Source organism: Trichechus manatus, unplaced genomic scaffold, assembly GCF_000243295.1.
Source record: "Trichechus manatus latirostris isolate Lorelei unplaced genomic scaffold, TriManLat1.0 scaffold00268, whole genome shotgun sequence".
Lineage (NCBI taxonomy): Eukaryota > Metazoa > Chordata > Mammalia > Sirenia > Trichechidae > Trichechus > Trichechus manatus.
The window spans coordinates 257817-272446 of record NW_004444204.1 but is presented as its reverse complement, the minus strand read 5'-3'; the positions used below and the strand labels follow the sequence as shown (position 1 = coordinate 272446).

At 45.2% G+C, this 14630-nt stretch overlaps 3 protein-coding genes across 5 annotated transcripts in view; 1 reads left to right on the top strand and 2 right to left on the bottom strand.

Annotated features, from left to right (window-relative positions):
* Window positions 1-4546, bottom strand: part of ACIN1 (apoptotic chromatin condensation inducer 1) — a 33300-nt gene extending 28754 nt beyond the window's left edge. The window contains exons 1-3 of the mRNA XM_004389924.2: window positions 4510-4546; window positions 3150-3409; window positions 1633-1698 (exon numbers count right to left, since the gene is read on the bottom strand). Of these exons, the coding sequence (XP_004389981.2) occupies window positions 1633-1698; window positions 3150-3409; window positions 4510-4546 (363 nt within the window). The remainder of the gene's footprint in view (window positions 1-1632; window positions 1699-3149; window positions 3410-4509) is intronic.
* On the top strand, window positions 3406-6762 carry CUNH14orf119 (chromosome unknown C14orf119 homolog). 3 transcript variants are annotated; one of them, XM_023724913.1, is made up of 3 exons: window positions 3406-3782; window positions 4019-4159; window positions 5655-6762. In XM_023724913.1, exon 3 carries the CDS (start codon window positions 5656-5658, stop codon window positions 6079-6081), a length of 426 nt encoding a protein of 141 aa, XP_023580681.1. In that variant the 5' UTR covers window positions 3406-3782; window positions 4019-4159; window position 5655; the 3' UTR covers window positions 6082-6762. The 3 variants fall into 3 exon arrangements, with proteins under 3 accessions (XP_023580681.1, XP_004389980.1, XP_023580682.1); XM_004389923.2 differs by lacking the exon at window positions 4019-4159 and having other exon boundaries at window positions 5655-6757; XM_023724914.1 differs by lacking the exon at window positions 3406-3782 and having other exon boundaries at window positions 3867-4159.
* An 80-nt stretch (window positions 6763-6842) lies between these two features.
* CIROP (ciliated left-right organizer metallopeptidase) lies at window positions 6843-11636 on the bottom strand. Its single transcript, XM_023724919.1, is given in 14 exon segments — window positions 6843-7087; window positions 7599-7775; window positions 7952-8181; window positions 8453-8725; window positions 8833-8929; window positions 9006-9075; window positions 9267-9441; window positions 9523-9668; window positions 9810-9894; window positions 10094-10282; window positions 10347-10661; window positions 10977-11028; window positions 11121-11205; window positions 11339-11636. Coding segments are annotated over 14 exon segments (2400 nt in total). The 3' UTR covers window positions 6843-6879.
* Window positions 11637-14630: the final 2994 nt, after the last annotated feature.

The following is a 14630-nucleotide window of genomic DNA, read 5'->3' as shown; positions in this document are numbered from 1 at the left end:
GAAGTTATCTCCGAGGTTCACCGTTCAGCCTGGGAGTGGACAGCCCTGTAAAACCAAATGGGACTAATGAGGTACAGTAGTCCAGTGATAAGGGCCAGAAGGCAGAAGGGGACAAGGAAGCTGGTGATAGGGAACCCAAGAATGAGTAAGGATATTGTTGATGTGCTGTGAGATTGTTAACCATTGTCATAGGGCAACATGTGTAGTAACTGTTAAATGAGAAAACTATTTTGTTCTGTAAGCCTTCATCTTAACTGAGAATAACAGCACAATTGGAAAAGCGTAGTGAATGTCACTGAACTGTGCATGTAGAAATTTTTGAAATAGTGTATCTTTGGCTATGTATATTTTCACCAAAAAAAAAAAGGTTGAGAAATTAGAGGGTTGACATGTTGTGGGGTTGTTAACCAATGTCATGAAACAATACGTGTACTACTGTTTCATGAGAAACTATTTGTTCTGTAAGCCTTCACCTGAAGTACAATTAAAAAAACAAACAAACATAAAAATATATAAAAAAAAGGAAAATTTCAAAATCTAAATTGCAACATGCAAAAACAATACAATAGCAAACTGATTAATGCAGTATTATTACTTAGCTAAGTATTATTACTTAGCTAAACCTCTGTTAACTGGCTAGATTATAATATTTACAGTTTAATAAGGCACTATCAAGGGAATAGGAAGGCCTCTCTTATTTTTCCACAGTATCGTGGGACTTCATCTAGTACTGGAGCTGTACACCATTGCACTTAACAAAGACCTAGATTTTTCCCTTGAATGTGTGACACACTATGAATGAGGGGATTTTAAAAGCTGAAAGAAACCTTAAGAGGTCATCCAGTCTCTCTGTTTTTTTAAACTGTGGAATGATTTCTTTGAAAGAAATCTTATTCAGAAACTCAACATATAAAGCAGATAAAAGTAGATCTAATCTAGTTTGAAAGGAGAGTATGAACCCTGCTTACTTAGGAAAAAGGTATATTCCCTAGGAAGCCCCCAAAACAGCCCCATAAAACCCCAGCAGAGCAATTACAAAATTATGGATCCAACCCTTTCCCATATTACAGATAAGAAAACTGAGGAAACTAAAGCCTCAAAGGTTAAGTTTCTTGCCCTAAGTAACAGAGCTAATTAGTGACATTTAAGAATAAGTGCATAGTAAGTAGTTAACACTAATAAAGATGGGTGATATAGAAAGGGTGGAATTCTTAGAAAACCTGTCATCAAAAGATTTCTTCCTGGTCAGTAACTGTATTCTCACACTGCCCTGCTGATTGTCTACTTCACATCTACATTCAAAGACATAAACTACTTTTGCCAAATCAACGGCAAATAAATGACTTCAGATCCTGTACTATACTTAATCAACCGGAGACACACCTTTCTACACACACCATTTCAAGTCTCAGAATTTAACTAATAGCTCCTCCGATTCTATTCTTTTCTCCATGTCCTTGTGTACAAACGAGCTTGACTGAAATTCAACTGTTTTGGTATGAGAACATTTCAGATCAAGGGAACTAAGGAAAATAATTGTAAGGAATTAAGCATCAAATAGAGAGCACCGTGTCTTTCTATATGTCCGTACATCCAAACAGCCTGCCCCATCTAACAAACCTTCTTTCTTACCTGGGAATTTGGCTGGAATGCAGCATGGGGTGTCGAGTGTTTCTGTAAATTTTCTAGCATTAGAGCCTGGTATAGAGAAGGGCAAATGTCAGAAACTAGGGGAAAAGAGAAAAAAAAACGAAAGCGCTTCTCCCCCAACCTTTTCATCAAATGCAATGACTAACCATATACGCTTAAACTGTACTCCTTTTCCAGGGACCTCAAAGCCCTTTATTAACATTGTTCTCATTCATCTTCAGAAGACCCTTAAAGGTAGCCACGGTTACTGCTCCTAAATGTACAGACGTAAAATGCAGGCCCACAGAGAATGAGTAATCTGGCTATGTCATAAAATCGGTGACGGTGACAGAACCAGTCCTAGAATCTCTGTATCTTCTGCACTTTTGACTAGGCCCCTTCTAAATCTGGCCGGGTGGGTAAAATCACTTCAGATACTTAAGCCAGCTTCAAACACACGTAATCAACATGGGGCTGCTGGCTTTGGTCTGAGCGAATTACTTGGTCAAACAGTAACCTCTACCTAGATCTACTTGAGTGAATTTGTATAGTTTCCAGCAGAGTAACACCTATATTCATCAAATTTATAAAAATTTCAGATAAGGCTGCAGAACAACTAGCCACAGACCTTGTGAACTGTGGTCTGACTCAATCCCCCCTCACAAAAAGGAAAAAAAAAAAACAAAAAAACGAAGAAACCCGCCAGCCTCTGTATAAGCAACGGTCGACCAGCTCAGTCCTTGAGCCAGCCTAGCCCTAATCTGTACTACCTGCCACGTATCCTAATTAATCCTAATCAAAACCAGAAACTTCTCATCTTCTCTCAGTTTACACCAAACCTATACACACCAATCCATCTAGCTTATGACACCACCACCCGAATCTACTGAAGCCGATTCAAAACCCCCAACATATATCAAACTGCCTCACCTCTCTCACCAATATTCATCAAACTCTTATCCACTCAAATTGCTTCCGGATCCCCTATAAATTATACACCACTGTTTAAAAAGTCATCTCACCTCCTAATCTAATCAACCAGACATCTTACTCTACCCTAATCCTATTCTTCCCGATAACGATACCAACCCCATCAACCTTCTGCCCAACGTATATATTTATATATATATATCTACTCCTAACTCCGACCCAGCCCAACTCGTCCCCACCTCAGGCCAACAACGCCGGTGGCTGTAGTGGGATTTAACTCCTTCTGCAGCGCATGCGCCGAAACCACAGACACAAACAAGGAGGGGGTGGGGGAAAGAGCTTAAAGACACTGCAAGAGAGTAGCGCGCACCCTCCCATTTTGCGCTCGCGCTTTTGCCGTTAAGGCGGGAACCGGCGGTATTTCTATTAAGCGCGAGCCTCACCAACCACCGTGCGCGCGGATATCTAGCCTAGCGCTGGCGGCCTGAGCTCGCTCGCGCCGAGCCCGGACACTGCGCCTGCGCCGCGGCAGAGACTTGTCTCTACCGGGTCCGCTCCCCTCCGACACGCCGGCAACGTCGTCTTCTCACCCCTTTAAGCCGCTTAACCAGGGCACTCTTCTGCCCGCTTTTGGCTAGGCCTCGCTGCTCCAGTGCGGCCTTCAGGTCGGTCACCCGCAGCGCCTGAAGAGGCTTCCCGTCCAGAGTCACCTCCTCCAGCTCCGCCATCTTGCGTGAGGTACTCGGGTCCCGTCCCGACGGCTTCGGGCATCTTCGGTAATTTCCGCCAACGCCCTTCGAACGTACCCAGCTGACCCCGCCCACTGCCTTAGTCAACCCCTCGATTACCACTTAGAACTCCCCGGGTTCCTCCGGAACTGCTCGAGTGTTTCCGTCTCCACATCGGCACCAATCAGTTCTTTCTATCCTCCCTGCAGCTTCCCCTCCCTCACCCTGCTTTTCGAGTTCGGTTATCTTCGTCTTACGGAGGCCTTGAACCGAATCTATTCGGAAGCCCTCGACTCTCGGAGTTATTCGTCTATCTCCGGTCCTAGGGCTGAGGCGCTGAGGCGCTTGGGTGTTTGGGGCTGGTCCGCTACCGGAAGTGCGTGGGCTTCTCTGCTGGTTCTGCTTAGGGTGTTCAGGAAATATGGCAGTGGCGGCGATAGTTGGAGTCCAAGGACTCTTGTGACGGTCTCCGGGTGCACTGAAAGGAGAGGGGAGGTAAGCTGGGTAGAAGCCTCTCCCTGAGCCAGGTCTGACTCGGACTTTGCAGATTACCCTTAGTAGGGCAAGCCTCCTGCCGCCACCCCCGTCCTCCCACCCCCATCTCCTGAGCCTCCGCCGCTCGCGTCTAAGGATACGTTGCTGTTTGGGGGCCTCAGAATGTTGAGTCCCGTTGCCTCTCAAGTGGGCAAGTGGTAGCACCGTGTCTTTAGACCCATGTGTTTGATTCTCAGCCAAAGTTGAGATTTTCCCTCCCTACGTAATCTAACCGAAAGCGAATGTCAGCTCCTCTACGGGCCAAACAGTTCTGCACCAGAGTCGACTAAGCGGGTTTACACGGAAGTCTGCAGGTGGGCAGTGGCAGAAGAGACGAGGTAACTGCTTTGGGGATTGAGACTAACTATGAAGTAAATGATCACTGAAGTTGAGTTTTGCCGTGCAGCAAGATTCTGGAGAAGTTCTCCCTTTCCCCAAATAGAAGAATAAAGTTCCTTTAGGAGGAACTGCTGCTTGTAGGCACTGTGAAAAAGGAACACCCTCCCCCCCCCGCCCTCTTGTTTAGTACTGATGTTAATTGCCGAGGGTTTTCTTTCTTTGTGCTGCAGATCATTCAATTTGCAACAGAAGAAACAAACAGTGAAAGGGTCGTAGACAAGTAGTTTCAGGTGTTAGTTGTTAGAGATTCAAACTCTGGGACCTGAAAACTTCGTGTTGGCTGACCTACCAGTTGCATTAGTGATGCAAAACCAGTCACAGGGCATCAATAGGTATTATATTAAACATTAAGAAAAATTATTAAAGGGCATGAATTGTCATACATATACAAGGGTATAACGCATAATAAGCCACCAAACCAACTAGACTTTCAGAGTCGTGAATAAACACCTGGCTTCTTTTCATGGTTTCCTTACTATATTCTTACTGTGATTATTTCGGGTGAGGCCCTCATTCTGCTGTTTAATTTTTCCTGGTGCTTTATGGGCGATACAAGGAGGTAATGGGTGTTATGAAGTTCTTGGGGTATTTAGAGACTCTATGCACATAGGCAGTGGTGGTTCTCAATGGTAGAATTCTCTCCTTCCATGTGGGAGACCCAGGTTTGATTATAGGCCAATGCACTTAAAGCACAGGCAACCATCCATTTGATGGTGGAGGCTTGTGTGTTGCTATGATACTAAACAGGTTTCAGCAGAGCTTCCAGACTAAGAAGAAAGACCTGGCAATCTGCTTCCAAAAAATCAGCTAGTGAAAACCTAGTGGATCACCACAGCCTGATCCCCTTGTGCATGGATTCGCCATGAAGCAGGGACTGACTTGATGGCAGCTAACAACAATGCACATAGCAAAGAAGTGTCTTTCATCATATGTGATTTTTTTTTTTTCCTTTTTTCACTGTTGATAGCTCCAAAATGATTAACCTACAGGCCCGGTCCAACTACATAAGCTAGATTAAGAAAATGTGTACCTTTTTTTATTTTAGGGAAGATGTGATGGATCAACATCAATTTTTTTTTTCCCCTTTACCCAACCTGGAACATAGAGGTAGGAGGGAAAGAATGAGTAAGAAATAAGTATTGATTATTTTTAGGTTCTTTGTAAGAAAAATGGAGGGAGGCAAATGGGTTTGCAAAAAAGAGACAGGAAAGTTCGCAAATATGAAATGTTATTCTTGGATGACTTCTCTAAGGCAGTTGGATAATAATCTAAAAAAAGAACTGGTTGTTTTCCTGTAAATTGAGTTGGTAAAAAGCAATTTTTTGTGTAGATGCTGATTGGGTGTGATAAGAGGTAGATTTAGCTCCTGATGCTAGGAAGTTATATTTTTGTTGTGCTATCCAGAGAGTATATAACAGTGCTTTTATGTTTCAGGATGCCACGGGAATCATCATCTTCAATACCACTATCCTTCCCTTCTCCTTTATCCTCAGTGCCAGACAATATTATTAACTCTTCCCTTCCTTCAATGTCTTTTGTCACGTCCCGGGAGATGAAGTGTGTTCTGCACTGGTTTGCAAGTTGGTCAGGTCCCCAGCGTGAACGTTTCCTACAGGACCTGGTAGCTAAGGCAGTGCCAGGAAAATTACAGCCACTGCTGGATGGTCTGGAGCAGCTTAGTCTGTCAGGGGCAAACCGACCGCCTTGTATCTTTGAGTGCCAGCTCCGTCTTTGGGATCAGTGGTTTCGAGGTTGGGCTGAGCAGGAGCGCAACGAATTTGTCAGGCAGCTGGAGGTCACTGAGCCAGACTTTGTGGCAAAGTTTTACCAAGCTGTGGCTGCTACAGCTGGTAAGGACTGATAGGCATTAAAATCAAAGAAGACAACCACAGCTGGAGTTGAGGCCATGACTTTACAGTGAGACTTCAATTCAGATGTGCCACTCAGAGGTCTGGAGATGGTAACCTGATGAGCCAACTGAACTCACAGCACAGGCATGGTCATTTTAACAGTAGCTTATCAACAGGACTTTTAGTGTAAATATTTTCCACTTAAGCAAATCCAGATCATCAGTCTGCCTCCTAGCTTACTTCTTTCCAAGAGACTTTAAGCTCCCAAGAATTTGATGGCTTCTTTTGCAACTATAACCAAAAGGAACCAAAGCATTATAACTCAAGTTTGGTCTACTGCTGGCTCATGAGGAGTATAAAGTAGAGCCATCCTGATATAACCTGGTGACATTCCAACCACTAGCTTTCCCCAGTGATGATGTAGTAAGATTATGGAAAATCAGGAGAAGGCGGTAATTAGTTACTCCCTCCTCCATTGAAACCAAATAGCAATGACTTTCTTTCCAAAGCATGTGCGATATCTTCAGAGCTGGTAGCAGGTGTTTCTATTCTGTGACTTTGCTCACTTTGAAAACAAGTGACACTCTTTACGGGTTGAAGAGTTTATTTTTAATACCAAAATAAAGAGTAGACTTTCAGAACCATAAGTCTCTATTTTTTTTCCTTGCAAGACTAGTACAAAGTTGATACCTGGGGAAAGGGGCATTCTGAGAAAGTAAAACTTAAGTCTAGCTGCTAGACAGACTTTTCACCTGGTTGTCTCCCAGGAAATAATCTTGTACCCTACTCTTGTCATGTTCTGAGTGTCATCACACCTCCCTTATTTGTCCAGCTGGGCCCCTTGCGCCTTGAAGCTCTGATGAATGGTAAGGGGCAGATGGTCCCACTTGAAGGATAGCTTGTTTCTGATAGGCCACGGTTCCCAGTGTACCCACCAGGATAAGCAGCATTAGGCAGAGTCCCATGGATGGACCTACATGGGTCATGGAGTGATTAGAGTTCGAGGTAGCCAGCAGCCTAGGAACATGGAAAGTAATTGGCCTGAGATAGTGCCTAGGCTTAGGAAGTGAAGGGCTTTACCTTTATTAAAATAGATATAATTCATGAAATCGTGCTTCATCCAAATGTTAAACAGGAAGTCAATGAGGAATATAGAACCTGAAAGTAGGAATACGACCAAAAGCCAAGTCTTCCAGCAAATTAAATTTTGAGAGACGTAACTTGGCAGTGAAGGAGGTAGCTTAAGGGAAGAGTCAGACTGTGGTGCCTAGGTAACTAGACTAGATGCCTGGCTAGTGCTTAAGAAAGGGAGGGGGCTGTAGAGTCCCTACATCTAGAGATGGGGAAACCATCATGGGGGCGTCGCACACAGTGATACTCTGAGGTGATCATGTTAGGAATCTTAACAGTTTTTTGAAATACATAATCTGTCCTCTCTAGGACAGTGTACACACAATAGTGCTTAATGCAATAGCAAATACCTGAACTCCAGGGTTTCGAAAGAAAACCACTTTGACTCTTAGCTTACTTGTATTCTGTGGTAAAGATGACTCCTCCATAATATATTTCTAGGGGCTTCTCCTGGAGAGTCAGGGTCAAGGCCCTGTGCAGCATACCAACTGAAGGCCCTTGGCAGCCAGGGGACTTCCACATTTGCACAGCAAACACTAGGCTAGCAGTAATCGACGGGCTGTGGAAATAGCACCTAAAGGGACATTGGGATCTCTTAATGAAGGCATAGTTCCTGGAAGAGAACATCTTATGAAACAGGTGCAGGTTTAGGAGGGGGATGAACAGAAAGACTTCAGAGAAAGGTTTGTGAAGTAAGGACTTAAGCATTTGCCTTGGCTCATTGTATACTCAGCCTGAACCATCATTTACCTGCCAGTCCCTCCTCTGCTCACCAGAGCCTGCAGTACTTCTTCCGTCAGCTCTTCTCGCTGTTGTTTCCCCAAGGAATGGCCTGGAGGCCCAGCTAATCCTACTAACAGCTGCAATAGCAGGTCTTGGGTTGAAAGACTCACGGGTGGGGAAGTAACAGCATTAGCACCTTCATGAGTCTGACACAGCACACCCCGGGGACAGAAGAGAAGACCGTAGTACCCAGGTATCTGCAGGGAAGTATGTAACATGGTATAGTTGTAAAACCAAAAAAGAAAAAAAAAACCAAAAAACCGTTGCCATTAAGTTGATTCTGATTCATAGCCTCTGAATTGCTCAAGCCATCCTATGGAAAATGTACAATATTGGTCAGGGTCATGGACTCAGTTGAAACTTGGTAAAAAATGAATGAACATCAACACAGATTGGATATATTACTATATAAATATTTCAAAATTCTTTTTGCTAATGTGCCACAGCTATCCCACTTACGGTACCCACCTGAATAGCCTTTCCTGGAAGGCATAGGACCCAGGGTGATCCCTCCACCTGCACCTTGTATGCTCCCCTCTCTGTGCATTGATGTAAGTAGCAGCGGCCTGCCAGCTCCCCTTCCTTGAGGTGTGGGATCTGAGAGGGATGTCTGGTCTGGTCCTCAGGGAGCAGTTGTGAAGTGAGGTTGGCAAGGAAGCAACGACTCTGGGAATGGTAGATCTCCCCGTGGGGATTCTCTGCCCCCGGTGGGAATCCGTTTTCCTTCTTCCAGCATTCACTCTGAAGGGAGGGCAGAAGGTAGGAGAATAGTGTTTGTGTAGGTACCTTAGAAATTGACTCCTATCCAGGCCACTCAGTCTCATTCTCTGCTTTTCTCATCTACTCACCCCATTGACCAAGGGCTTGTACATGCGGCAGCCTTCCAGCATGGGGTCTGAGGAGCAGCGTCCCTTGTCCAGGTGCAGGTAGTGGCAGCCCAACCCACTGTGTAGAAGGGATGATAGAGTGACACTAGTATCACTGACAGCTGGACAGCGCCCCAATCATTCAACACACACACCTGCCAGTACAGAAGAAGCCTGAGGAGTCAGTTTTACATGTGGTCAACAGTCCAAATTCCAGGCCAGATCCTGCTTGAGAGATAGGAAGAGAAAGTCTTAAGAACAAATGAAGTTCCAAACATCACTCAGCACCAGCTGTGCTTAGAGCTTCAATTACACCTTAGCAGCCCATAGCAGATAATCCCTCCAACCTCCCTTACTTTCCCTTGATCTGACTTGGGTTATGAGTGCCCCTCTGCAATTCTCCCCTTATTTCTCACCCTGGCCCCAGAATAGCTCCTGTGCAGCACTGTGGTTGACTTGGTACCAGCCTGAGTCTTTGAAGGCAGCAAGAGTGATTGGGTCAAGTCGAGTGCGCTGGGCACCATTGAAGATAGCAGTCATTATAGAGCCCTGGAGTAGTCGGGCCTCCCAGTGTGAAGACAAAGGACCCTACTGGAGGAATTGGTAGACAGCTGGTTGCTACCTGGCAACTCCCTTCTTTCTTCCAATACCCTAAAGTATTCTCATACTCACCTCTTCTTCCAAGGGAACACCCAGTGAAACTCCTAGCACTCCCAAGTGTTTGGCCAGGCTGTGGCTAACGGTTGGGGTGGTGAGAAGCAGCTGTCCCCACTCATCTCGCCTTGTCACTTGTTGCCTTGTAGAACAGTTCTCTCTCACTGAGTACAGAAACGGGAGAAGGCAGTATGAGGAGAGGGAAATCTAGGAAGGGTGAGGTAGAGTTGGAGGGAAGGAGGTCATGAGATAGTGATTCCCTCTGGTTAATGTGGAAAGGCCCTCCCTCATTCCTCTGCATTTACCACTGGGTCCTGAGGGGCAGTCCTTCCACTTCTTGAAGAGCTGTCCAGAGAAACCCAGGACATGGAGCAGTTCATGGAGTGTGGCCTAAGGCCAAACAGTGTAGAGTGAGGGGACGAGATGGGCAGCAGAATTGACCAACCTCTGCCCAATCAGCTCTTAGAGCTTGAGACACCTTCTATTCCATCCTCAGTGGGTTCTTCCGCTTCATACGAAGCTAAGTGACTCCCCCCACCCCAACCTGTTTGCGTGTATTATATAATGTTACTTATCATGCAGCAGTCACCATGACAATGTCACTATGGCTGAGGCTGGGACTGCTGAGATGTTGGGCACAGTAGACAATGGTACCAGCAAGGGGCCTGTCTTCAGAGTCCAGCTGGCAGTAGGCAGCATAGGCTATTATAGAGGGCTGTGGATAGGCCAGGACAAGGTAGGGGTGGAAAGGAGGGAAGCGGGGTAACACAGAAGAAATCTCACTGAAAATGGAGAACCAGGGGGCTCTGCAGGGCTCTTCAGAGAGAGCACCAAGGAATGACTTGGGCTTTTTTTATTTTTGGCTCCCACCCAAACTTTATCAGCATGCTCCAAGTCACCCCAAATAAGTACAATTTAATAAAAACTGTGCTTTCTGTGCTCCCTACCCCGCACCAAGAGATTTAGGGTTAAGAGAGGCAGAGCAGGGAAAAATGATTCGATTTGAACCTCACCTCTCTGTGGCACTTGGAAGTATGGGCAACCTGCACATACAGAAGAAAATCAGTGTTCTGGACTCCAGGTCCATCTGGCTGGATCAGTTGTGGGGGACCCTGTTCCGGCCACAAGGCATAACCACGGAGATGGGCGTCAGGGATCTGGGAGGGAGTGAAATGTAACATCTAGCTTAGCAAATGGGCTGGGAGATAGGACAGCAGGAAACTGGGTACTAGGGGTAGTGGGCAATGAGACTATCCTTAGTCTACCTTAGTGTCATTAGGCAGCTAGTTAGAATACAGTGTCCTGAATCTAACCTCCCCCCAAACCACTGCCCCAGTCTCTGATTTTAATAAGTCATGGGAGGAATCTCTGTTCTTAAAAAGCAGATTAAGTAATTCTGATGATGTTGGTCTTGGAGAAGTCTAGGCAGGCTGGAGATCTTCAGATCCCCAAGTCTGAGAAGTTGCTCTCACCTTTGCTCCTAGGCAACTCTCTCCTTTGTACTCTGAATTCAAAAGGCTGCACCTATCAAGAATGGAAATCTGTAGGTGAGCTTGAGACATTTTAGGGGTATCACTGAAAAGGTATTATATATGTTCTCAATGAGGTGGACTCACTTGTGGTAGTTTGGGGTATCTGGGTCTCCCCAGACAGCATGGCAGTACTGGGCAGGGTCTCGATTCAGAAGCAGAGGTCCTTGCACTGGAGAGACTTTAAACAGGACAAGCGGCCAGCTTCACCTCAACATCTTAGAGTTTCTTTTCTGTGTTGGTCTTCCTCCCTTAGACCTCTCAGCTCCTCAGCCTTCCCTGATCCTTTCTGTTCCCTCACTTACCTGCTAGGACACTCTGGATTCTCTGAGTAGCCTCACTCACTGCGGCCAAAGCTCGAGAATCCTCTCTCATCCCATCTCCTTCAGGATCCAAGGCTCCGTCTGATATAGGACCTCCGATATAACAGGTTTGGATTCGGAGGGGTTGAGGATCATGGGAGCCAGGGAGGGTGAGGAAGGAAGAGCGGACATTTGGGAGAAGTTGGGAGAAAAGGGGCCTGAGAAGGCTCACAGACTTCTGTGTTTCATCATGTACACATCTGCTTGTGGTAGCCCTCAGGAATAGCAGCAGCAGCAACATATTCCTTCAGTATCTCTCCACAGCCTGCCCTGGACCCTGTCTTCTGCTCCCTTCTTCCCTGGCTCACTTGTTTCTGGCTTTCATCTCTTTACTATCTCTGTCCATATCCCCTCCACCACTCTTGCCTATTTTTTCAAGATTTGAGTGTTGCTGACTAAATCTACAGTTCCTGCCAGGAGGCCGGATGTGAACCACAAGGGCCAAAGCTGCCCTCTTCCCAGGGTGCCAGAGGTGGAGAACTGGGGGAGGGGAGATGTTATTCCTGAGGTCTCCATTGACCTTTCCAAAGAGAAGCTTGCCTCATCCGTGATGAATGGTCTCCTAACCTTCTTCCATCCCTCATCCTAATTCTTCTGCTTTTCTGAGTGGGAAACTTTGGAAGCTTCCTGGAACTAAAAAATTAGTGTCAATATAGTACGTATGTGGAAGGAATTCTTTGCTTCATAGATGCTTGCCTACCTGATCAGAGATGGAGAAACAAGGCTTCTGCATTTCACAAGCCCCAATATCAGATCTAGGTGGACTCTAACTAAACTGCAAGACTTTGAGGCATCTCCTGCGTCTGTGTAAGGCAGTTAATAGGTGCTCAACAGATACATGTTGATTGATTGACACCACTATGGGAAGCTGTTGGATTAGGTCTGTGGTGCTTCTCAGAAGACGCTTATAGGCGTGCAGAGGAGGGAAAGTATATTCCAAAAATGGAGATCAATAGAAGATGTGCAAAGATGTTCTTATAGAACTCTTGGAACTCTCTTTGTTTTCTTTGCTCATGCTGTGTTTTCACTGCCTGGATACCCCTCCTCCGCATCTCTCTAGCTAATTCCTACCTTTCCTGTAATTATTGTGGGAAGCCTTTCTTAACACCTCCTGCCCAAATTCCACACCTGCCAGAGTGGGAGGGGGCCTACTTCACAGGAGAGGCTTCTTCTCCCAGCTCCTCGGAGAACACTTGTCATCCTCTGTTATAATTGTTGGCTTAGTAGCCTTCCCTCCACATTCTGAACTCCTTGAAGGTGGGCCTGCTTCCTGTCCAGCTTTGTATCCACAGCACTCTCTACGGCCCACAGGGCCTGCTCTGCAGTGTTTAGATGAAGGAACTGAACCTAACGCCATTATTTAACTTTTGAAAAAAACAGAGAGTGAAGTGATGTGTCTTAAGGCAACATGGCTAATAAGTGACTAAACAAGGGCTAGCATTAAGAGAAGGGCTGCTGACTTCCTAGGAAGGCTGCATCTTATACTCCTAGGTACCAGAGCTCTGAATGGAACTACTGATTACAAGAGGGGCACCCAAATTCTGGAGCCAAATCTACTATCACTTTCTATTCATGTAACTTTGGCCAACGCCTCATTTTCCCCATCTGCAAAATGGGAATGACAATTGTACTTACCTGATAGGGTTGTTATGAGGAGTAAGTGAATATATGTAAAGCACTGAGAACAGTGTCTGGTTCATGGTAAATACTAAGTCAAGTAAAGAGTACACATTAGACATACACTTTTAACTCAGTGGAGAAATGTTCTTTTATTATTAACGTGTACCAATCTTTAGGGAACTGCTGTTCTTTATCTAAGACAAACCTAGGCTTTTTCTCCAAGTGCCTGATGCCTTTTTTTTTTTTTTTTTTTCTGAATGATTCAGCCAGCCCAATCTGGGAAGAAACTCCTTTTAGGATTCTTGCAATGACTTCATGGTCTGTTTAGCTCTCCTCAGGTTTTCTGGCCTGCAGCAGCTCCTAATGTTTTGCTGCTCTCTGGTGGCCATACTGAAGTAGGTATGCCCCTGCCTGGGTAGGAGTTGATCTACCTCTAATTTCACACTTGAGTACATATAAACACCCTGTGTTTCTTTTGCTGGAGTACCTCTTTCCTGCCTTTGCCTGGCAAATTTTTCCTTATCTTTCAAGTTCCTTCTGAGGGTAACCTGCTTGATGAGTCTTGTCTTTACTCCCCTAGGCAGAGTTAGTTTTTCTTTAGCATAACTTTAGCATTTCTTTCATGTCTTTGAAGTAACACTTATTATATTATCCTGATATTTATTTTCATGTTTGTTTCCCCTGCTAGACTTTGTCATGGACTGAATCTGATTCATCTCTACCTCTCTGAAGAGGGATGAGTTGTTGCAGAGAGATAATGGAAGTGAGAGATGAAAGTGAGGAAAAGAACCAGGAAGTAAGGAGAGAGAATGAGAATAATAATCATTTTATTGGGCGAGTCCTTTGTTCCAAACACTTGATATTCATGTAATCCTTTCAACAACCTTATGAGTAGGTATTATTATTATCCCAATTTTACAACTGAGACACAGCAAAAGTAGGCAACATTTGGCAAGTGGCACTATAGGATTTCAACTCAAGTGGCATAGAACTGGGCAGTGTTTTGTTCCATTGTGCATGGGGTCACCGTGTGTTGGGGGCTGACTCAATGGCAGCTAACAACAAGTCAGGCTCCTGAGCACAGGCTTTGCTTTAGCCCCTATGCTGTACTTCTTCTCAAGTGTTCATGGTGGAGAGGAAATAAAGTTATGATGAGAGGAACAGGATGAGGAGAGAAGATGAGGGTGAGGAGAAAAGCTGGACAAGGAGAGAGTGTGGGGATAAGGAGAGAGGATGAGGTGATAAGAGAGGGTGGGGTTAGAGAGGATGGAGATTGTATTAGTTTCAGTCTAATACAATCATAAGAAAATACCACAAACTTAAGGGTTTATAAGAACAGAAATTTATTGGCTCATAGTTTTAGATGCTAGAAGTCCAAATCAATGTGTTGGCTGGCCATGCTCCCTCTGAAATCTCTAGGGGAAGATCCTTTCTTGTCTCTTCCGGCTTCTGCTAGCCCCAAAGTGTTCCTTGGCTTGTAGACTCATCTTCACAGGGATGTCCTTCCTGAGTCTGTGTCTCTTTTCCTCTTCTATAAAGACACCAGTCAGATTGGATTAAGACCCACCCTACTCCATTATAACCTCATGTCCACTTAACTGATAACATCTTCAAA